This window comes from Lotus japonicus, chromosome 5, assembly GCF_012489685.1.
Source record: "Lotus japonicus ecotype B-129 chromosome 5, LjGifu_v1.2".
Lineage (NCBI taxonomy): Eukaryota > Viridiplantae > Streptophyta > Magnoliopsida > Fabales > Fabaceae > Lotus > Lotus japonicus.
In genome coordinates this window covers 67039848-67064152 of record NC_080045.1, presented here as the reverse complement: position 1 = coordinate 67064152, position 24305 = coordinate 67039848, and the positions used below count along the sequence as shown (strand labels likewise).

General features: G+C 35.2%; 4 protein-coding genes across 4 annotated transcripts; 2 read left to right on the top strand and 2 right to left on the bottom strand.

Annotated features, from left to right (window-relative positions):
* Positions 1 to 243: 243 nt before the first annotated feature.
* LOC130718070 (uncharacterized) lies at positions 244 to 2198 on the bottom strand. The gene is made up of 5 exons (XM_057568526.1): positions 2099 to 2198; positions 1858 to 1937; positions 1721 to 1774; positions 1250 to 1372; positions 244 to 607 (listed from the first exon to the last, which is right to left on the bottom strand). The coding sequence occupies exons 2-5, from the start codon at positions 1927 to 1929 to the stop codon at positions 473 to 475; spliced, it is 384 nt and encodes a 127-aa protein (XP_057424509.1). The 5' UTR covers positions 1930 to 1937; positions 2099 to 2198; the 3' UTR covers positions 244 to 472.
* A 933-nt stretch (positions 2199 to 3131) lies between these two features.
* Positions 3132 to 6122, top strand: LOC130720946 (thioredoxin-like fold domain-containing protein MRL7L, chloroplastic). The gene is made up of 6 exons (XM_057571655.1): positions 3132 to 3256; positions 3540 to 3722; positions 3839 to 4386; positions 4939 to 5020; positions 5117 to 5228; positions 5474 to 6122. Exons 2-6 carry the CDS (start codon positions 3558 to 3560, stop codon positions 5593 to 5595), a joined length of 1029 nt encoding a protein of 342 aa, XP_057427638.1. The 5' UTR covers positions 3132 to 3256; positions 3540 to 3557; the 3' UTR covers positions 5596 to 6122.
* A 592-nt stretch (positions 6123 to 6714) lies between these two features.
* Positions 6715 to 12773, bottom strand: LOC130717887 (phytochrome-associated serine/threonine-protein phosphatase). The gene is made up of 10 exons (XM_057568282.1): positions 12594 to 12773; positions 12163 to 12309; positions 11996 to 12063; positions 10447 to 10504; positions 8613 to 8723; positions 8416 to 8466; positions 7748 to 7891; positions 7574 to 7669; positions 7381 to 7452; positions 6715 to 7009 (listed from the first exon to the last, which is right to left on the bottom strand). Exons 1-10 carry the CDS (start codon positions 12672 to 12674, stop codon positions 6926 to 6928), a joined length of 912 nt encoding a protein of 303 aa, XP_057424265.1. The 5' UTR covers positions 12675 to 12773; the 3' UTR covers positions 6715 to 6925.
* Positions 12774 to 15968: 3195 nt separating this feature from the next.
* On the top strand, positions 15969 to 24030 carry LOC130717085 (uncharacterized). Its single transcript, XM_057567195.1, has 11 exons — positions 15969 to 16450; positions 17059 to 17342; positions 17448 to 17642; positions 18486 to 18832; positions 20550 to 20841; positions 21575 to 21733; positions 22334 to 22699; positions 23021 to 23086; positions 23174 to 23222; positions 23377 to 23500; positions 23599 to 24030. Exons 1-11 carry the CDS (start codon positions 16066 to 16068, stop codon positions 23672 to 23674), a joined length of 2343 nt encoding a protein of 780 aa, XP_057423178.1. The 5' UTR covers positions 15969 to 16065; the 3' UTR covers positions 23675 to 24030.
* The last annotated feature ends 275 nt before the right edge of the window (positions 24031 to 24305 follow it).

Here is a 24305-nt window from a genome sequence, read left to right as displayed (position 1 = left end):
CAATTTGAGAGATACCATGCTAATGTTATAAATAACTAAATAAAAGGCAAATAAGAAGAAAACGTTATAACTGATCTCATCTACTTCCACAAATATAACTTTATCCTATTCCATTATAAGCTATCTAAATGATGAAATAAATTTTCATTATTTTCCAATTCATTTCACTCGTCTTTTAACATATTCAAACATTCTAGGGGATTTCTTTGTAAATGAACTTTACCATGACACAAACAAAAAACATTGTCCAGGGAGGCCAAGATAACGATTATGTAAAAGAATCATTTTTTGGGCGATGACATCCCTTGACATTCCCTTAGCAATTACATATTTCTCTGTTGTACAAAAGAATAAAGAAAATGAGTTGATTATTTACACATGAAAAAGAAGCTATGTTGAAATCCTCTCTGTTCGCAACAGCCTTTTCTAACTATGCTGATACACATAATGACACGAACCGCCAAATTCTCCTTTACACATTTTCTGGCCAGAACTCTCTAAAGAATGCGCGCTCAAATTCCTTCTCCTCCATCTGCTTTTCATACTCCTGCATCTTTCTCATCCGTTTAGAGAGTGCTTTGGTTTTTTTCTTTTGAGACGAGTTTTCCTGAAATCAATTGACATCAATGAAAAGCAGGAAATATTATACTGTTTAAAGAAGAGAGAGGGATAATATGCGCTACAATACATTATTGACAACCCTGGTTCCTGGTAAGTGTGATCCTATGCTACTGATTCTACACTCTGGCACAATACACAAAGTTTGCTACTCAGAGAATAAATTATTATGTTCTTCTATCCCTTCCTCCAATTTTCTAATTTTGTAGTTTTTACCATTTCATTTTACTTTGAAGAGACTAATAAAAAACTACAGAAAATACTACTTAAGTAGAACTCAAATGTACAAATTCTAAAAATATATTCCGAGTACCATCAGAATGACAAATGTTGAAAAACAAAAGGGGATACTAGATGGAGTGATGCAAGACAAAGGGAATGCAGTATTTTACTAATTAGTAATGACTGAGAATAGTTAGATGCAAAAGCTGACTGAATACTCCAATTATTTTATAGTACTAGTATGTTACATAAAGATACAAATAACCAATATTTTGGTTGCACTAAAGAAACTAATTACTCAATTCATCAGAGTTTACTCATTACTGAAAACTATATCATATTTCTAAAACTCCCCCATCAAATTGAATGGAATAAAACTTGAAAATTCGATCTAGGAGCAAAAAGTTACCTGCTGCTTGTTCCCTTTAGAGGCATCACTATCATCAGACTTCACGGCCATTTTCTTCACTTTGTCCGCCCCCAAACCTCGCTTGTTATTCTTCACACGAGTTTCCACGGGTTCTAGTCTACCCTGTTTCCATCATGAAGTCATTTATCAGAATCAATGTAAGAAAATTTCACACACAGGATTATTGACTACAATTATGGCAATAAGACAAGTACACAAGCAGGAGCATTTCACTGATTAAATTAGTCAGAGTATGTATTTGTTTGGTCAAATCGGTCGCTGATTATAAGGACTAATTTCACCAACAAAATAAACATTCCAAGACCTCAAACATAATTTCTATTCAGTGATGTCATATCATTCTGAAACTAATTTCCCTCTTTACTCAATTTAAATGATGAAGAAAAAGAATGACATAAAGTAAGAAAATGTTTCAAGTCACGAAGAAGAAAAGAGAGTAAGAAACAAAACCTGCTCAGATATCCCAAGACCAGTCCCTTCTTTCCAACCTTGCTTCTTCAATAGCTGCAGAAAACAACATGCCCAATTATATTTACATGAAGGAGAAGGAGGAAAAAAGGAATGACAGGGAAAAGAAAGAGAGGTACCTGAAACCCTATATTGGAAGAGTTGATTGCTGTTGCTGTTGCTGTTGCTGAACCACCACTCATGTCTTCCATTGAGCACACTGGAGAAAGAGAATACAATCAAATCAAACCACTCAAATTCCCAAATTCACCATAAACCCCCTTTTCCATTACACGTTTACAACGAAAACTGAATAAAAACTAAGAAACTAGCTACGAATTGAACTACACAACATTTATCAATTTGGAACACATCGCTAACCGAGTTTAGGGGAACAACGTTCTCGCGTTTTTTCTTCGTCCTTCTTTTCTCTTCTCTTCTATCTCGTTTTTTCTTTTTTGTATTCAAATTACTAATTATTAAAGGGGATTTGGAATTCTTACCCCAACCATTAATTAGAAAAAAATGTCAGAAGTGCCCTTCGGTATTTAATTTCCCGGAACTTGTTCGAAAGTTGAATTCCCGAATCACGTGATGGACATCAGTTCATGTACTACCGTCTCAAAATAAGGTAGTTTAACTTCTCAACAAGTTCGGAAGTTTATATACCGAAGTAGTTCGAGAGTTTAACTTCTGGACTCCATAACCAGATGATATTACAGTGGCAGAAATACTGCAATGCAGAGACACAAATCAGATGCATTTTACAAGGCAGAGACACAAAGTAGCAAGTAACTTATATTGAATCAAAATACCTTATATTAATAACTCGCGTTTGAGACGGCAGCTTTAGGGTTCATACGAGAGCTCCAAAAATTCAAATTTTAGAGCGTCAAAGTGAAAGTGAACGTGAACCCGTGTTTTGTGTTCTTAAATGAAAGAATCCGGGATATTAACTTTTGTACCAGTTCGATATTTTATTTCCCATAGTCAAACACTGAGGGGCATTTGTGTATTTCCCCACTTAATAGTGGGGTGAGAATTCTAATGATTGGGGTGCGAATTCCAAATCCTCCCCAAGGAAGGATATTTATTTTTAAATGGGGTAGTTTGCGACGGATATAATCCCTCTCCAATTCTCCGTCGCTAGATTTGCCTTACTTACAAGGATATTGTGACAGGTTTATTTTCGTCGAAAACAAATTGGCAAGGATTTTGCGACGAATTTATTTCCGTCGCAAATCACCGACAAAGGTTTTGTGACGGATACCGTCGCAATATCGCTGACAAGGATTTTGTGACGGCTTTGCTTTCCGTCGCAAAATCGTTGGCAATGACTTTGTTATGGATTTAGTTTTCCTGAAACACGTGCTTCGCTTGTTCTGGGCCTGAAACCCACATGCGAAGGCCCATAGTGGATGCCCCATTCTTCAAACCATTCATTCATTCAGATAGTTCAGCTGAACCCGATAGAAACCGGAAGAAGAAGAAGCAGCAGCAGTGAAGAGTAGATTGAAGAACATAACTGAAGCAGACAAGGTAAGAGCTTCTCTATAAATATAATCACATCAAAGATGCATGAAATTCCTTAACTAGCCTCCTATGTTTTTGTATCACTGTGTCTTTTTCAGTTTCCATTCCAACTGATGATAATTTACTATAACTCTTTCAATTCACTCGCATGATAGATAGCTAGTTTTTAGCTATTATTCATGCGAGTGAATTGAAAGTGTTAGACTATTTTCGATTCCACTTCCGTGTACAGTACTAGACTAGTATTCCGTTTATCCACTCACACTTACCATTTTTTTTTCCTGCTTAGAATACTTTGCTTGAAGAAATGGTGGTGCCACATTCCATGACTTTGCCCTCCTCATCGCTCAGTTCACCTATAGGCGTAAAAGAGAGGAACTTTAACATGCCCACTTCATATTGTTGTCTTCACAAAGATAAACCCAGGAAGCAGTTCTTGAATTTGAGCCTTTCCTCAAACCTGTCTTTGCTGGTAAGTATTTGAATTTGTCCTGGCTTTTAGTTGATAGGAACAATTTGGAAAAACTTATCTAAAAAATGGAATTAAACTCTTTCAGATAGAGTTACTGTTCTATTTTCCTGAAACAGGTTGGTGATTCCAAAGCCCCTAGGAGAGTTCAGGCACTCAAATCTGATGGTGCTCATAGGAAGAGTGGAAAGCGAGAAGCATCAAGTGACAGTGACAGTGATAGTGATGATGAAAATGATGCGCCTCCTCCAATCAATGACCCTTATCTTATGACTCTTGAAGAGAGGCAAGAGTGGAGGAGGAAAATTAGACAAGTGATGGATATGAAGCCTAATGTTCAAGAGGAGTCAGACCCTGAGGAAAAGAAGAAGAAAATGGAAAAGCTTATGAAGGATTACCCTCTTGTTGTGGATGAGGAGGATCCTAACTGGCCTGAAGATGCTGATGGGTGGGGATTCAGCCTGGGGCAGTTTTTCAACAAGATTACCATTAAAGACAACAAGAAGGCTAAGGATGATGATGACGATGATGATGAAGGTAACAAAGTAGTGTGGCAAGATGATGACTACATTCGTCCTATCAAAGACATAAAGAGCTCAGAATGGGAGGAGACTGTATTCAAAGACATAAGTCCCTTGATTATTCTTGTTCACAATCGATATAGAAGGTATATGCTACTTCTACACTCAATCTCCCTCTACTATACCTTTTTACATTCTGAATCTTATCCCCATAGTTGTTTGTTTAAGTAGTTGAATGGAAAGTTATCTAGAACTAGTTTGTTTTTTCAATTTTCTACTCTTGTTTTAGTCTACTACATAGGGAAATGCTAGTGGCTCCAGTATTGCTTGTTCACATAAGCATGCTGCAGAGTGTTGTGCGTATGTTACAAACTTACAGTTGTTAGTGACCATTTTGGAGAACTCTAATAGTCTCCTATTTGGTTAGTGTCAGCAACTTAAATTTGACTTCAACTGAATAGGCTGGTTGCTTAGTTGGTTTTTCTCTCTTCTCCTTAAAATAAGGATTCCTCTTCTGGATTTACTTTCCGCCTTGTGTGCAATTAACGTCGATATTTGACTAAAGTACATTAAGGTATTTTCTTGAGTCTGCCTGATGACTTCAATATTACATTTTTTGAAGTTGTAGTGTCCATATCATATTTGCAGTCAAATAAAAGTTAATACAATTGATACAAATTTTTTGTATTTATTTTTAGGCCAAAGGAGAATGAAAGAATTCGAGATGAACTTGAGAAGGCTGTGCATATCATATGGAACTGCAGATTACCCTCACCTAGAGTAAGTAATTGAAGTCATGCAATTATTTCCTTCGGTTTCTGCTATTTATCAGAATTTTGTTTTTGATCTCACATCTTACTGCATTTTGTATGAAAGTGTGTTGCCCTTGATGCTGTTGTTGAGACTGAACTGGTTGCTGCACTTAAAGTATCAGTCTTCCCAGAGATGATCTTCACTAAATCAGGGAAGATTCTATTCCGTGATAAAGGTATTGGTCTATGCTACCAAAAACATATTTTCGGAAAAAGTAATTTATTTTTTTCCATCTATTAGTATGTTTGGATATCAGTTGAGTTTAACGTAAACAAACTTTCATCTCAATTCATTAAAAAAAAATCCGTTACTTTTTTACTTTAAAGTGCGCGCTAACGTTTGTTTGCATTAAAACCAAGTGATATCCAAACATAGTATTAGTCCCCTTCGTCTGACTAACTTCTGTTTGTTGTTTCTCAGCAATTCGCAATGCAGATGAGTTGTCAAAAATCATGGCCTACTTTTACTTTGGTGCAGCCAAGCCACCCTGTTTGAATAGCTTTACAGATTTCCAAGAAGATATTCCTTCTCTTGTTATTTGATCATCCAGTGTCCTGAAAAATTAAGAGCCCTAATTTTGAGTCAAGCCATATTGCTAAAAAGGTTTCCATTTACAAATGCATGTAACTTTTTGCCTTTGTAAAAGAAATGCAAGGGGAATGCATTGCATAGTTCCATTGGATACATATAATTTGATGAAATAACTTGCATCAATATGCAAGAAAATTCCTAGAGGCTGTTTGATCTGTTGCCTCAGAACCCATCACACCAGATGAGCTTTGGGCTTGGCATGTTGGGACAAAAGAAAACTTGAATGTGGATGATGAATCTCCATGACATGATCGCTAGTTTACTGCTGAGTACAGTTTATGTATCCTTTCATTGGATGGAGCACTGTGCATAATTTAGATGGTACATTGAGAGCATCTTTTACTGAAATGAAAGATGATTTGTAATACTTAGGATTCACAGTGGCTTGATTTGTGTCATTAGTGTATATTAGAAGGATATGAGGATATTAGCATGTTGTAGAAAGTAGGTTATGATTTGTTCATTTCAATTTTCTGTATGCACTTTGGATAAAACCGCATTTAATTTGAAGAGTTTGCTCGATACAGATGTTGAAAGAAATATGGATTTTCACTTCATTGGTGTTGGGGTGGAAGGAAAAGCCACAAGGCATAGGATTTAACCCTTTCCAAAGTAGGGTTAAAGTTAAAAAAATAAGCAAATATATTCATGATCTGGGTACCTGGAAGCATAGTGGTGGTTATCATCTAAAAATGAAGGAAGTTCATTATTAAGTTCCTAAAAGTGTAGTATATTGGTCAAATTGGTCCCTAAAATACATAGAATAATCAATATTCATATTAGTCTCTGAAAATGTAAATGAATTGATTCCTAAAAGCTAATATTAATATTCAATACCCGTTTAAGAAAATATTCACAATTCATACTAGCATCCCTTGAACATATATGGACCAAATAGCCCCATAAAATGCACATTAGGGAATTACCAACGAATTTTCTTCTTTGATCAAAATTACTGATTCAAAAAACTTTTCAAAATGTGAATTTCAAACGTCTTATTTTAGGTTAAAATATAACCACTGTAAAAATAAATTTTCAATAAAAATTTAAATGAAAATTTTCCGGGCAACTGAGTGGAAAGATAAATTGTTGCATTGGACATTGGTAATCTCTTGGTCAACAAGATCCACATTAAAAAGACATACCCTGCAAGATCTTCCTTAATACATAACTATCAAACTCCAATCATCAAAGGTATTAACTATATTACTACTCCATCAATAATTTTTATGATGTTATGGAGTATAATGTTACAATGAATTCAAAAAAAACTGCACCAAGTTATAAAAAATATGGAACGCCTGTCCTTGGCCCTCTCATCTGATTGTTCTCCTCTGTCTCGGTGAAAAATTTAACTTCTCTTTCCTGTAGCAAAGAGAAATACAAAGCTTATATAAACATATTTTGCAGCAACTTTATCACACAACCATAGATTTCAAGTATGATAATTGCGCAGTTGAGAGACATACAAAAAAACATTTACTATCCCTGAGCACAATCATTACATCAGAGCAAAATAAAAGATGGTAATTTTTCTTATACTTTGCCAGTAAAATCAGTATAGTTACCACCTTGTTATCATAAAATTAAAAATAGTGATGTGTCAATAGTGATAATAGTTACATGAAAATCTATTTCTAGTAATGAGAGATGTAAAAGGAAAAGCACCATGATATCATACAACAAATTGATGCAGTAACCAAGATTATCATGAAAATGGATTTAGGAGGACTCACCATATTTTCATTGAAACTGAGAATAGAAGCCACATTTCCACATCGGTAACAGTAATTAGGTGCAGACCAAACCTGCAAAATTCAAGGGAAGTAATTTATTGACCACTTTATATTCAAATGCGATTACAATGTTTAGTTTTAAAAATTTAAGCTACATAAAATTTAAGCTATTTCATAAAAGAAACAAACTTACAGTTACAAGGCCTTTATCTTGGAACATATACTTAAGGCCTTCTTGAACAAGTTGGTGCGCTCGACAAACAAGATCAAGATTATTTATGTGATTGAACTGCATAAATAACAATGCACTGGTAAGATTAAAACAAATAACTAGTTCTATAAGAAATTAAAAATGAAATTGCATTACCTCGGTTGTGACCCTTGATCCAAATAGCCAACCTGCTCCACGGGGACTGACTGCCCATGTTTCAATTTCTTCAGGATCACTCCACATTAGATCACAAAAAGGACCCTCATGAGGAATTTCACAGTTCCGTTCAATGACCCTTATCTGCCATAAATTAAGATAAGTTTCGTTCTCCCAAAAGACGTTGCCAAACTTAAGTAGTAAATCGAATAGACATGACAAATTGGTAGCACTAAAGGCCTTTCAGAAGTCAAACAATAACAGTTTAATTATTAAATTGTCAGTGAAAAGTAAAGGAAAAATACATGTCCAACTGTATTATTTAGGCAATATAGGCATCAACAGTCTGGGAAGCAATGGGAAGAAGATCCAGCAAGCTTATTTACAGACATTTCACATCATGAGAGCAGGGTCAGGAAGTACCACACATTCAAACACATAAAATATACCAATTGAATGTACATATGATGTATCCACAAACAGACTGGGCATGGATGGACATCTATAAGGAGCACAGCATGGTGCAATACACGTGATGTGAATGAGGAAAATTGTACAATTAATTTGAGAAGGTATAATTAGACATCTGGCCAAAAAAACATATATACGGAAACACAGTCCAAACTTTAGGAATATAGTGTTTGCCATTAAGAAGGGAGCTAGAGGACCTGATCAATTGTTCGAATGTCAGGAGAAAGGCCGCCATGGACACAAAGCACCTAAGTTAAACAAAGCATGTAGAAGATTTAATTTTGATGAATAACATTCAAACATAAATAAAAATCCAAAAATCTCCAGTAAGAACAAGATGCACACAGGCACGTGGAGAATATAAATATGGAGGGAGAAAGTAAAAGATATTTACAGTTCCATCTATAATTGCAGAAAGTGTTAGATAGTCGAAAACATCTGTGCAATACCGCCAAGCATTAGCATTCCCGTACTTCCTCTGGCATTCATCATAAAATCCATAGACCTAAGAGAACAGTAAATTACAAAATTAGCATAAATCAGCAAGATAAATAGGCATTTCTAGTCCTAACATCCCAAGACTTATATCTCCATTATGAAAACTAGCATTTGAAATTTATAAATTGGCATCTTTTAATGCTGTAGTGAGGAGAAAACAAAGCAAAACTAAAATGATAGCTCATAAGTCTTATAACCACTGAATCAAATATATAATAAACAGTCTCCTATCTAGCTACGGAACCGAACTGCATATAGATATGGATAGGGGTCAAACTCCAACATGGATCATTGGACATAAAGTTGAGCATGTACACCATCATCACAGCTTATTCATAATTTTCCATGTCTATACCTCTCGGGCTTGTTCTCGATACATCATTCCAGAATTTCAGCCGTTATTGAGTTAATGGTCTATTATCTGCCAGGAAATTTCAGCCGGTATTGAGTTAATGGTCTATTATCTTATCAGCCCGTATGGGCTAATACTTTATTAGTGCCCTTCTGTTTCCCAACCTAATTTATGATTATTAAGAACAATACATTTTATAATTAGAACACGAAACAATGCGTACAGACAGAAACTGAAAAATAAGGCACTCTTTTATTGACTATTATGCAAAAAGTCATGCTCTAAAGATGACATACAGGTGACACCAGTAATAGAGAATAAACTTTCTTACAATAGTTTCAAACAGACCAGATTTCCTGTCTCTCCTTCCCAATCCCAACCACTCAAGTTTTCCTAACTCTTTCTGTTTCCCTGCCTCCCTCTCATTACCACCATTCCAACCTAAGGTTTCATTCTTCCAGCTTCCATTTGTGCAGGACACAAGGTCAAACCTTTCACACTACCGATGTGAGAATTAACTTCCATACTACCACCCCTTTTTTTCTAAAACACCTCAGTAACCTTAGGGTGCCGAAAACACCAAATGCAATTATATTTAGTATACTGGCCCATAACCCCAACCTTCAATAAGTGGTGCATATCACAGATAATCTAGAAAAATCAGGTGAGAACATGTAAAAACCTACAATATATACCCCTTAGTCTTCAGACGGCAAGGTAAAAATATGCTACTGCAATACAAGAGACAACCTTCCACCATAAGTGTGAAGTTTGTGGCGAGAATGCAAAACCCACTAAAACCTATAAGGCTACCAGAAGTTGTATCCTTCTGCACAGCAACCTACCTCACTTCTACCTTTTTTTTTTCCAAAGCAGGCCTCGCTTCTACTAATCCGATTTGATATCCCACTTAAATGCATGGTAGATAATATCACTAATGAGTCATTAACTACATTTCAAGTTTTCAACCTAAACAACCATGTCCAAATTTTTATTACAGCTTCAGAAAATTCTAGTAAGTAGACTCCTAGCTTAGCTAACTCATGCTAAAAAAATTAAGGACCAAATTTAAAATTACCAGTGATTTAGTTCAATTTTTCTTTGGACATCAGCACTTATCGTTTCCTGAATATACCAACCTCAGCGAACTAAAAAATACATTACTAGCAAATAGCAATATTGAAAATTAACATTAAGTGAGATAGAATAATTAACAAGCAACGCAATCATCCATATCATCATTATAATTAGCATGCTAGAATGGCATAGCTCAGAAATATTTCATAGACCCCTCCTCAGTGAGATATGTTGATTGATTATAAATATGTAAGTTCTGCAAGTCTAGAAAGATTCATGTCTGATTCTTCATAAAGTGTACCTGGGTTAATTGTCTGCTTTCATGATTTCCACGTAAAAGGGTAATATGAGCTGGGTATCTATGAAATTAGACAAAAAATAAAAGGATGCGTAAATTTCAAAGGAAAAATAAAGTAAATAAGACAGTATGAATTACATACAAATTAAACAAATATTATTAGACCAAATAATTTTGGGGGGGAGGAGGGTGGTGTGTGTCAGGTAACTCTAAAAAATAAAATGCCTTTGCACAAATTAAAAGTCCCCAAAATAAATTGTATCCCTTCCATGGAGAACAAACCAAGAAATGCAAGTCCAATACAAATTCTGGTTAGATTATTAAATGGCGTGAGCATCCTTTATTAGTTATGTATAATCTTAAAATTGTTCTTTTCTTTATAAGGGACACTACTTTGAGATAGTCTGTTTGGTGTGCTCATGCTCAGTGCCCAGACACCCAGGGTAGTTTTTTCATGCTTCATTTTAAAGGTTTCCCGGGCAGCAATGTGAGGTGTTTAAATTTCTCGATTAGAATGTCCACATTTATAAGGGCATCTCTATGCATCAAGATTCTTCTGTTTCACAGAAGTTTCTCTTTCTCTCACTGAAAAACTGAAAAGCCTCCCTGCATTCTTGATTATTTATGTTTCATTCTAGTTATTTCTCCTTATTTCAAATGATATCTTATAATCACCCTAATTTTCCCCCATAGAAAGATTTTATCATAGAGAACAGGACAGCAGAAGTGTAACAAGTATCCTCAGCAACAGGAAAAAGGCAAAATGGAAAGAAACTGAAAATGAGAATACTAAGAAAGCAATAGTGCTACCCAATCTATCTGCATCAGAGACGGAAGCAACCCTGAACTACCCAATGAAGGAAAACAGACGTTAAAAACTATAAGAAACATTAGGCTGAACATTTTTTTGGTGGCTTTGATAATCTAAGGAAATTCATATCAGCAAGAATTATTAAAGTTGACATATAGAACATGCAACCATCACACTGGCACTGCACTGCACAGCCACCACAACCAATCACCACTGTGAAAACACGACTTTATTAATTTTGAACTACCTTGATCCCATCAACTCTATAACATATTGTCAGCATGACAAGTGACAACTGCTACCATCAAACAACTGGGAGGATCAGTTGCAAAGAACAAGCTGAAAAATCGTGGACGTCTGCATAAAAGGGTTCACTTTCATGGCTAAAGTTGGAACACTTTCGCTATCCCTACACTAAATCACGCCAAATTGTCCAAGTAAAAACTATTCCCACTATTCTATAACCTTTCTCAAAGTTACATTTCTTTTAGCCTTTAAACTTGAAATCTTCATTGATTAAAAATTTCCATAGTCAAATATGCTAGCTATGACAGACTGTTGGGAAATATCATAAACAATTTGACACTAGTGGGAAACAAACCAAATTAATCTTAAAACTCTTCCAAACCAAACCCCTTAAGCCAAATACAAAGTGATGGTCTTATTAACAGTGCATCTAAATACTACAGTAAGTCAAGAGTCACAACAAATGCAAACAAGCATGGAAAAGAACATACATACCTAGCTTTAAGCAGTAAAAGGATGGTAAAAACTTCAAGACTATTGTAACCTCGATCGACAAAGTCTCCCTGTCATGCATTTAGGAAAAAAACATATAACTCAAATAAAGAAGAGGATATTATCAAATCATCAAGGTTTACAGAGAAAGAAAAGTGTAGCAAATATACCATGAAAATGTAATTTGTCTCAGGAACTTGACCCCCGGTCTGGAAAAGCTTCATCAGATCATGAAACTGACCATGAATATCACCACAAACAGTCACTGGACTATTCACTGGCTGCACATTGGACTCCTCAATAAGGATCTCTTTAACCTGGTGAACCATTTGTAAACAAAATCACGAAACATCAATCGAGATACCAACACTTCAATCTTGATTTTCCAGCAATTAACGATGCTACGATATTTTCTTCGACGAAACACGAAAATTGAAAAGGGGAAAAACTCATATATACGAAATCAAGAAGCGTTGAGGCCCTAAAACAATCTAACGAAAAAGAAAAGAGTTGAATCGAAGAGGGAAAGAGATCGAAATGGAGGATTCAGATTCAGATTCCAAATTAAGAGCGAAGAAGAAGCATGAAAAACAGAACATACGTATTCGCAGAGAAGTTGAAGGTGTTCTTCGAGAAGGTGCTGTCCATCTCTGACCTTAGAGATCCACTCGTCCAAATCCATGGCGTCGCTGCACAAAGAAGGGTTTTGGGCAACGAATAAGAGAAAGGAGATGAGGGTGTTTTGTTTTGTGTTAGGTTTGGTTCAAAGGAGTCAACAAAACAATGTATTACTCCTCCTACTTTTCTTGTTATTGCTATTACATTATTAATTTTCTTTCACTTTATATTTGGGAATTTTAGATAAAATTTGTTTAGGTTTTTAATTTTTATACATGTACATTTTTTTTTTCATTTCATTATCATATATTTTCCCTTTTTAACTATTTTCTTTTCTTGTTTTTTTTTCATTATCGAATTTGTTTGTAAGGAATGAGTTATCCTTTCTTATTTTCTTATGAGTAGTAGAGTTTATGATATTGTATCTTCTTATAGTTTGGTGCCCTATTTGTAACACTCTCTACTTGAGAGGTTAGTTCATATGTACTTGGGTTTTTAGCCTCTTATAATATCAAAAGAAAAAATGATAGCTAAAAAATGAGAGTTAAGGTCTAGAGGAAGAGGCACTAACAACACATCTGAAAAGAATTTCAAATAAACTGTGAAGTTGCAACTGCAGTTGGTGATGATTTCCGGTGAGGTGTATGGTGATTAGAGCCGTTGAAGTCTCGAGGTTGTGTCACTCCTATCCACACTGCGAAGCATTCTTTGCTCCAGGGAGAAACCACAAAAAAATAACCTTGTATGCACCATGAAACCCTCGATCTTAGTCTCTACAAGCGTCTCATTTCCCATAACTTTCACTTTCTACCGACGCACAACCAGAAACCGTGATCAATGTTCCTTGAGCTGCAATCCTCGCCATCAATGCCAATCCCTGAGAATCTCACCACCATCCTTTGAGTTGGAAATGCCTTATGCGTCGTTGGACAAAGGCCATGCTCCTTCCTCCACCGTCTCCTCTCTCCTCTCTACCTCACTCTATCTTTATCTATCAATCAATCTATCTATCTATCTATGACACACTCTCATTCTCATATGCTCCCTTTTACAAATTGTAAGTTTAGTTGGGTTAGACAATGCCTCAACCCATTATTCTACAACAGTTTTCTCAGTTCAAGGTTGTGAAGGGGTTTGGGTCTTACGATCCCAAAAAATTATTAAGACTTTTACAGTTGGAGCGTTGTCACATCAATAATGTAGCCGTTATTAGGTGCAAAAGTGGTCACAGTAGAGGACCAGTCGACTTTGGCACCATCGACATCGAGGGGAAGGTGAGAGTGGCGAGGGAGATGCTAAGTTATGTAGCATGAACTCCAACGAAGCTGTGGCTGGAGCATGTATTTTATGCATGTGAGTGTATTTTATCACAGTTTCAGCCATTGCATGTCCTTTATAATATTCTTGCACTTTATCCTTTATAATGCATAAGTGCTTTAAACTACTCACAAAGCCACTGGTTGAAGGAGTATTATATGCAAATATTCAATTTGGATCTCTGCAAAGATTATTTAGTGCTCCCTCATGCACCATGATAGCCAAAGGATATCGTGAACAAAGAAAGAGTTACAAGATAAATGTGTCTTTTGATGTGCCTATAAAGAAGGGGGCTCGAGATATTAGTGGTGGCATTATTAACAATGTAGATATGTCACTCTTTTACATGGATGATAATGAAGAATCATATAATGGAACATATTGTAATTATAATTGTGAACATCTAAATTTATCTGGTTATTGTTTCTTTATTTTTAATCTTAGCATATTTTATTTAATCAAAATACAAAAAATCTTATGTTTAAATTACAAAAATTGAAATTGAAAGAAAACAGGAAAAAAAAATTCAAAAATAAGAGACCAAATGTTAAAAAAAAAAGATGAAAGTAAGAGAGCAGACTAAAGACAAATTTGGATGATGCAGCACACTAAAAATGTTAAAAGGCAAGCATTGAGGGTATAGAGAACATTAAAAAGCTAAAGAAATGAGGAAAAGGGAAAGAATGAAGATGGACAACAATAGCATGCATCATGAATGCGTTTACCTCTGTTTTAATAATACCAAAACACCTTTCCAAAAAAATAATGCCAACCAAAAAATATTTTATTTCTTCTCGCCTCTGTCTTTTTCCTTTTCCTGTTTTAGATAAAACGAATTAATGATGAAAATGATGTGTGAGCTGGCCTTGAGCATTCATCAGGGGTTCATAAGATATTATAGTGGATACTGATTACAACTGCATTATATTGTTAATTATTTAGCTCAAAATTAAATGAAGTGGTCAGTGCCTCAGTGGTCACATAGGATATTAAAGCTGACAATGGAATTAATTTGAACCGAGAGGGACCCTTAGGCATGTCTACCAACTTAACTCACCATTCCTAATATTAATCAGTGATGTAAGGTTAATTACAGTTAGATGTAAGCCAGTGATGTTTATTACAGTTCATCTTATCTTAATATGCAGATTCTGACAAGAGTTTAAATGCAAGCCTTCTTATTAGACAATAGACAGTGTTGGGTTTCCTGATTAATTCCGATCCTTTAATTATTAGACAGTACTATATCCAGCATGGTTAATCATTTGTTAATTATATTAATTATATAATTGACCACTTAGGTTAAAAATCTAAAAATTATAAAAGAATGTCTTTCTTTAAAATTCTTAAAATACATGTTTCAAGAAAAAAATGACAAAAAGCATTGAAATGAGACATCGACCATTGTAGTCGATAAATCCCTAAGACACTTAAACCTCGTTTGGAAACACAGTTTAATTAAACGCTTATGGTCATAAACGCTTATTCATAAGCTATTTTAATTTTTTTATTGAAATAAATTGAAAATAAGTTATATATAAGTATAAACTATCTTGAGTAACTTATGAAAATAAGCTAAAAATAGCTTATGGTAGGTCATAAGCTGTTTGCATAAGCTTTCTCAAATACTGGCATAAGAGCTTATGCTATCAGATAAATTCAAATAAGTTTTTCCAAACATAGCTTAAAACTTAAAAAAGTGAAGTATGACTTCAACTTGACCCGATATAAAAAGTATTTATTAGGCCATGAGATGCATAAAACTTTAGGAAATTTCCGTATAAAAGCAATTAAACAAACACAATTAAATTGAAAACCACATATTTTACATAAAACCTTATGACATTGAATGAGTTCTCACTCTTTGAATTTTGCATGTTTCCATTTGTAAACTTTGAACTCCAGAACTCAACTGTCATTCACAGACACAGTGCCAGTGGTAGTAGCAGAATACGAGTATATACGTATATAAGTACCCTTATCTCCTTCTCCCTCACTCTTCCATCCAAAACATTACACTATTAGAAAATTCATGGCATCATCATAGTATACCATATCATAAAAAATTAAAAAAATAGACTAAAGTTTAGTAAACTGTTGAAAAATATAAAATTGTTGAACCCAATAAAGAGGCATAAATGATGCTACTTCATCAAAATCTCCGCTCAAATATTGCTCGCTTTCTCTGCATTCCTCTAACCGTCACCGTCGTCCTCTCCTCCGCTCTTTCCCTTCCACCTCTTCCTTCAACCACCGCCGCCGCCGCACTCTCTCACCGCCACCGCCACCACCACCACCGCCGTCGATTCACCTCCGTCTCGCCGATGAGTTCGCCGCCGCATGCCCTGTCTCAGTCTCACTCTCCACCTCCTCCGGTGGCGAAGAAGGTGGAGCACGTGATGGAGCTGTTCGGAGACGTCAGGATCGACAACTACTACTGGCTCCGTGATGATTCCCGCTCCGATCCTGAGATGCTCTCGTATCTCCGCCAAGAGAATGCCTACACCGACTCCATCATGTCTGGTGCGAAATCCTATCCCATCCTCTATCGCTTTCACTGCCTTTTGTCGTCTTCTTAACTTTCAATTTTGTTTTTCCATATGAAAATGCAATCTGCTCAGCTATTGGAGTTTAGATCACTGTATGTAAGACTGTGAAAATCTGGATTTGCTTAGTTCATGCTTGTTTTCATCATTTGCACATAATTTAAGCTACACTTACTAATCTGGATTTGCTCAGTTCATACTTGTTTTCACCATTTGCACATAATTTAAGCTACATTTACTAAGTGCATGTTTGAAAATTCCTGAAGCAATTCAATTATGGAGAGAAGCTTCCATGAATAGCTTATCCGTTTCAGAATCGATTAGGTAACCGAACATGTTACTACAAGCATGCTATTAGGGTCATGGTAAAAGCAAAATTAGAAAATCGATTAAGTGTTTACGATTATGAGTGAATTAGAAGGGAATTGTAGCACTTATTTTGTGGATGAAAATCGAAATAATTCGAACAATGTTTTGACTGTTTTGTGTTTCTTTTGTTGTTAGTTTTTTATTCTAACTAGATTCATGTGGAGTAATAGCTTCAGCTAATAGATCAATGTCTCGTACACATTTTCAATTTTCTAGGGACCAAAGAGTTTGAAGATAAGCTTTTTGCTGAGATAAGAGGAAGGATTAAGGAGGATGACGTGTCTGCGCCCTTGCGCAGAGGGCCTTATTACTATTACAAGAAAACCATGGAAGGAAAGGAGTATGTTCAATACTGTAGGCGTCTTGTACCTGATAACCAAAAGGTTCCATCCGTGCACGACACCATGCCCACAGGACCTGAAGCTCCTCCTGAGCATGTTATTTTGGATGAGAATATCAAGGCACAACAGCACCAATACTACAGTATTGGTTCTTTCAAGGTTATGTCATATCATTATTGTGACATTTTTTTTCAATTTCTTCTGTTTTGTTCCCTGATTTCCACCCTGCTTTTATTTTATTTCAAAGTTATCTTCTGTTTTCAGGTTAGCCCAAATAACAAGTTGGTAGCTTATGCAGAAGATACTAAAGGAAATGAAATATATACTGTTCATGTCATTGATGCTGAGACTCAGGCTCCTATTGGAGAGCCTCTTGTTAATGTAACATCGTACCTTGAATGGGCCAGTGATGGTGCTCTAGTTTATGTCACAATGGACAGTATTCTCAGGCCTGACAAGGTGGGAAATTCTACTCTGGACTCTCAGTATTTAACTGTTTGGTCCTTAATTGACGCTTCTTTGTTCAACAACAACAACAAAATCCAAAGCTTCTAACGATTTCACTTTAGTGTCTTTCCCACTCTACCTTTACCGCTAATTATTGGGCTATCAAATCTTCCTGATGGAACTTCTAGTGGTTTTCTTATCACATGTCCAAACCATCTTAGCCGTGATTCTACCAACTTCTCAGATGTCCCAACCCATTGGAGGGGTGTTTTAACTTCTATTTGATTAGGTGTGAAATTGGCCAAATTGAATTAGAAGTTAATTTAGCCAGTTTAAGATGCTGAAAAGTGCAATATGAGATTTGTGGTTACAATGTGACAGTGAAATACTTAATTCATAGCTAGCCACAAGTTATGATTGATTAAGGGCCTGTTGTGAAGGAAAAGTGCATTTTTTGAATTAAAAATTGTTTAAAATTCTTTATAATAACTAGATAATTTTTAAACAGATAAGCAAAAATCTCAACCGAAGTTTTTTTGTGCTTGAGCTAAAATAGTAGCTTCTGTAAAAAAGACAAAACTCTAAAAAAGTGATATCATAAAAGTGTTCTTTTTTCCCCTAATGTTGAAACAAATGCACCTCAAGTCTTGCTTCAACATGGTACTTGAACATATTTGCAAGTTTTAGTGGAACAATGGACAATGTGTGCAGTAACCAATTTCCTTTCTTTTTTACGAGTCACATTAATCATTACCACTTCCCCATGTCTGGATCTGTCTTGGATTGCATATTGATTTCAAGGCATATAGAATTTCTTAATTTCTACTTGATATGCTAATGTTTTAAGTGATACAGGCATGGCTTCATTTGTTAGGAACTGAACAATCAAACGATACTTGTCTTTACGAAGAAAAGGACGACACATTTTCTCTTGACCTTCAAGCGTCCGAGAGCAAGAAATTTTTGTTTGTTGCATCAGAAAGCAAAAATACAAGGTTCAATTTTTATCTGGATGTTTCCAAACCTGAAGAGGGTCTCAAAGTTCTGACACCACGTGTGGATGGTATTGACACAACTGTCAGCCATCGTGGAGATCATTTCTTTATTAAGAGGAGAAGTGATCAATTTTTCAATTCAGAGGTTGTAGCTTGTGCTATCAACAACACTTCGTCAACTACAGTTCTTATTCCCCATAGGGACAGGTGATTCAATTTCTGCATCATTGCTTAGTTGTTCTCTTTTTTTTTGACATAATCTTGTTTAAATTTTATGATTTCGTTACTTGGGCTTTTGAACTATGTGTCACTGGGTAGTATGCTCAAGGATGTAGAATAATTAGTATAATGCTTTTTGAAATTGTGGTCATTTATGACTGATTTCCAACTTTTTTGTTGGGTCACTACTTCCTAGAACATTATGAATAATTCTCATGCTAGGTATATGTTCCATTCTCAAAAGCCATGCATTCTGATAGAAGACATTTTCTAGGATGCTTTGTAATCATTTGCTGCCCATGCAATGCAACTCTCCCCCCCTCTCCCTCTCCCTCTCCCTCTCCCTCACCACTTTGTTCTCTTCATTACTATTTGAGATATTAAAACCTTTCCTGGGTCTTCACATTTCAACTTAAACTTTTAGTGAGTTGTTTTTTTGACATTGTCTTCATGAGTTCATGTATCTTATTATCTCATTGGATACATATCTGAAACCTTCATGAATCAGGATATTTGTGAAGTGTCAGTTTTTTTTGTTGTCTAATTTTGATATGGCTAAGGACGCTTTAGAATATATCTTAAGAGTGTTTGTTGCAAGAAATTTGAAAATAATCCTAGAAGAGTGTATTCGGGAATGTAACATTCGTATGTTTGGTTCAAGTTCTAAAAAACAAATCACTTCCCTTGAAAGAAACTTACTCATATTTTGACACCTTTTTATTCTCATGATGAAGGGTGGAAATCTTATATTCCAATGGGAATGAAAATAACGTCCCACTTTTACTTCACTGTGCTGCACTTTTTTCTTTTTAAATTTTTGAATCAATTAAATTTTTATAATATTTGTGGAATACGAAATACCAACCAAACATATTTTTAGAGAAGACCGTTCCTTGAAATATGATCCTATAAATTGAAACAAACTCCCCCTAAGAGGTTCCACTACAACTTGGACCTTTTTATGATTTTATCTAAACCAGAAACTCTTCAATTTCTGTAGCACGAGAGTCACAGTGTGACTCTCGCTCTGATACCAACTTGAATTTGATGAAAATATATTTATGTATTTCATTAATAATACTTGACAATAGACTACAATATATATAGACTAACAAAGAGATAAAAACAAACTAAATCTATTTAAACCTATCTCTATTTAAATAGATATTATCTCTATTTAAATAGATATTATCTCTATTTAAATAGATACTAATCTAAAATTGAGAAACAAATCTAAACTATATCTCAATGAGATAAGACTAATAGTAAACTAAATCTAAACAGATATTCAACAATATCCTTTATTTTTTTTATAGTATCATTGTATAGGATTCATATTGTGTTTATATATGGGCATCACTAAGGAGTCAGATGATTGGTCCTTGTAATATTGTCATCCACATTCGTCATAAATTAAATTTCAGCATACTGTAAAAAAGACCTGTAAAGCTTTTAGAATAGTTGGCAAATACCTTAGGGGTGAAAAAGATTATTTTTAAAACACTAAGTTGCATTCTGATTTCTGCACCATTGCAGTTTGCAGAGAATTAATTTTCTGTCACATTATTTTCATATGATGATGGGTATCATCTCTCATCATCTGTAATTTATGCTGAAAATTGTTTACATGAATAAAATGTAAACAATATAAATTCTTGGAGTGTGTCTTTCTCTTTTGTGAAAACTTACGTTAAATTTTCTTTAGTGTAAAAATTCAGGGTATACAACTTTTTAGTGATCATCTTGTCGCGTCCGAGAGAGAAAATGGTCTACCAAAAATAATAGTTTATCACCTTCCACCTGTTGGTGAACCACTAAGGGATCTTGAAAGCGGTCAAGCAGTTAGTTTAATTGATCCAGTGTACACAGCGTACCCTTCAGAGTCAGAGTTTTCGTCAAGTATTTTACGGTTTTCATATAGCTCATTGAGGACGCCTCCCTCTGTATATGATTATGATATGAAGGCAGGCGTTTCAGTTTTGAAGAAGATTGACTCGGTAAGTTCAATGAGCAGTTAAACTCCTAACCCGTACAATTTTGTATCAGGTCTTAGTTCAGTCTTAATAATTTGTTACATTAATATCTTGGTTCTATGCAACACTTACAAATTACAGTTCTTGTTTGTTGAAGTGCTTCTTTCTGGTAGTATCACACATGAATTTCCCTGTTACTTTGTTATGCATGAAAATGACAAGTTCTTCTAATCTATTTCTTGTTGTCTGGATTGATACCTAGGTTTCTTTCTGTTGACTAGCATCCACAATTCTGCTAGTAGTTTCTTTATTTCATATTTGAGTCGTTATTCTCTTGTGGGGTTTTCTCAAACAATTTAATGATGTTTTGATGTAGTCTGAAAGACAGCATGTGAAGCGCTAAAGTTTGAATTTTGACAATTTAAATTGTGAAAAATGGAATGAAACTCTTGGTGAAAGCTACGGTGAGAGATGACTTACCAATATTTTGAAGAGGGATCTTGTGTAACATTCATGGTCTTAGGAATATGCAAACCAATCCAACCTAACAAATATAGTAAGTTATATGGTAAATAGAATGAGTCATAAGGTACGTAGAGAGAACATGTATGTAAAGTTAGGTTTAAAAGGTGTTGGGTACTAACAAGAATTGTTAAGGTAATAGTACCTATATCTATCATTTTTATTAATTATAGGTTTTCCTCATTTCCGTTGTCCTTGTTTAATTGTTATTCTCTTGTTTTATTATTTTACTCAGGTTCTTGGAGGATTTGATGCAACACGTTATGTCACTGAAAGGCAGTGGGCAAGTGCTTTGGATGGAACTTTGATTCCCATATCACTTGTTTACCGTAAAGATCTTGTGAAACTTGATGGATCAGATCCATTACTACTTTATGGCTATGGGTCTTATGAGGTAAAAAAGGAATATAAGTTTACATGAATTAAATTGCATAAAGCAATGCCAACTTTGAATTTTATGCTTTGATTGTATTGGCCAAGGCATGGAAGTTGCTGCTTTTTTGCATTTGTTTTTAATTTGATTATGTAGAACTGTCATCAGTCATCAATGCTTGCTAAATTAAAAGGAAAATAATATATATCCATATGCAATAAACTTTTTGTCGGCCGCTAAACATATATTTTTTTGTCTTATCAAGACTAAGGTCTAAGTTATAACTTTCTCTGTCTTATACTCTTATCCCATTTTCTTGAATGCAAGAAGATGCTTTTGTGCATGGACTATCCTTATTTATATTCCTTTTGATTTCTATTGACCGTTTCATAAATAGGTTTCTGGTTCCCTTCTGCCATTAATTGCTTGATAAGCAAAGTTTTTTTTTCTGTTCCCTCTGTGGTATATAGGCACTATTTGTTAGTAAGACTGTTCCTTTGGTTACGAAGGTTTTGAAGTCTAGGTAGCATATTCCCATTCATGAATCTGTTTATTATACCTTGAACTCATCTCCTTCTATTTCTTCTAGAATCTAGTTTAGTGACCTGAAATTGTCAACAGATATGCATAGATCCCGGTTTCAAATCATCAAGGCTTTCATTGTTGGATCGGGGTTTTATATATGCTATAGCTCATATACGTGGAGGTGGTGAAATGGGGAGGCAGTGGTATGAGAATGGGAAGCTGCTGAAGAAAAAGAATACTTTCACTGATTTTATTGCATGTGCTGAATACTTGATTGAAAAAAAATTATGTTCTAAGGAAAGACTTTGCATCGAAGGAAGAAGTGCTGGGGGTTTGCTAATTGGTGCAGTTCTTAATATGCGACCGGATTTATTCAAGGCTGCAGTTGCTGGAGTACCTTTTGTGGATGTTGTGACAACAATGCTTGATCCAACAATACCTCTCACTACTTCAGAATGGGAGGTAAATATTTCCATTTCTGACTTTCAATAATTATGGTCTTATATAAAATGTGCTTAGAAATACCCTAAGTAAGAATAAGAAAATGTCACTTTCAGTGAAGACGGAACTACGAAAAGTTCACCGACTTACATTCCTCACATGAATACTCCCATAACAGCATGTATTCTCTTATCTGTGGAATATTAATTTGTAATGAATTAATTGCAGTATGAATTTGCTTTGGCCCCAATGCCCTTATCTATGTTATGTTTTAACTTTTAAGTATGAATTTGCTTTCACCCCACTGCCCTTAATTGAATCAATTTCCTTATTTTACGGCAGGAATGGGGTGATCCCAGGAAGGAGGACTTTTACTACTACATGAAATCATATTCCCCCGTTGATAACGTGAGAAATCATTTTTTTTTATGTCCGAGCATGAATTTTACTGTATCCTGTATGAAATGATTTTGATCCTTCTCTCATTTTATGCAGGTGAAGGCACAGAATTATCCATACATTCTTGTTACAGCTGGACTAAATGGTAAGCAACTAAGCATACCTATTCTTGTCACGAAACTATTGTAAAGCTAAAGCATTCTATTTTAAAGTGACTACTGATAATTTGTGTGGAAAATTGTAATTTGATTTTACACGTGACATGTGCATCTTATTAACCGTTCTTGCACATGCTGTAGACCCTCGGGTTATGTATTCTGAACCTGCAAAGTTTGTCGCAAAACTGAGGGATATGAAGACTGATGATAACATCCTGCTATTTAAATGCGAACTTGGTGCTGGGCATTTTTCAAAATCAGGAAGGTAAAGTATAACTCACTGCTGTTTCTTTTTAAATTGTTCCATTTCATGTGTGTACTTTAATTTTTCTTTTCTTTTTTGTATATTGTCTATGGATGTAGATTTGAGAAGCTCCAGGAAGATGCCTTCACTTACATATTCATCCTGAAGGCTCTAAACATGACTAGTCGGCTTTAGTCTTGAGATGCATGAGGCATTGATGCAGACAGAGATGGGGGCTATTGGTTCATTCGTGGTTTAATTGAGATCTGGCCCTGTAATGTTAGACGTTTGCATAGCATTACATAGCCAATGTTAGGACTTTCATAGAGAAAATCTGAAATTACCGTGTTTGCAATTAGCTCCGCTAAGAAATAAGCGAGTCATTGACACAAATCTATTAACAATTTATCTTATTGAGGTAAAAATATTTTATGGATAAGCATAAGCTTATTCATAAGCTAATATGTATAGCTTATGGAAATAAGCCAAAAACAACATATAGATGGACCATAAATTGTTTATATAAGTTTTCTCAAATGCTTGCATAGTTATTTCGAACTGAGCCTATGTAGCATATAATGGTGATACAGTAATGGTTGTGTTTTCTCAAATTGAAATAACCGGCTCAAATACGTTAGAGCTGTCAAAACGGGCCAGCCCGGCTCATATGGGCTGACCCGTAACGGGTTGGGTTGGTCACGGGTTGGGTTATGTCAACCCGGATTTAAATGAGCCAGAAAATTATGGACCCAACCCGACTCGCTATGAACCCGCGGGTTGACGGGCTGACTCGCGAGTTGGATGAAATAAATAAATAAAATGCAAA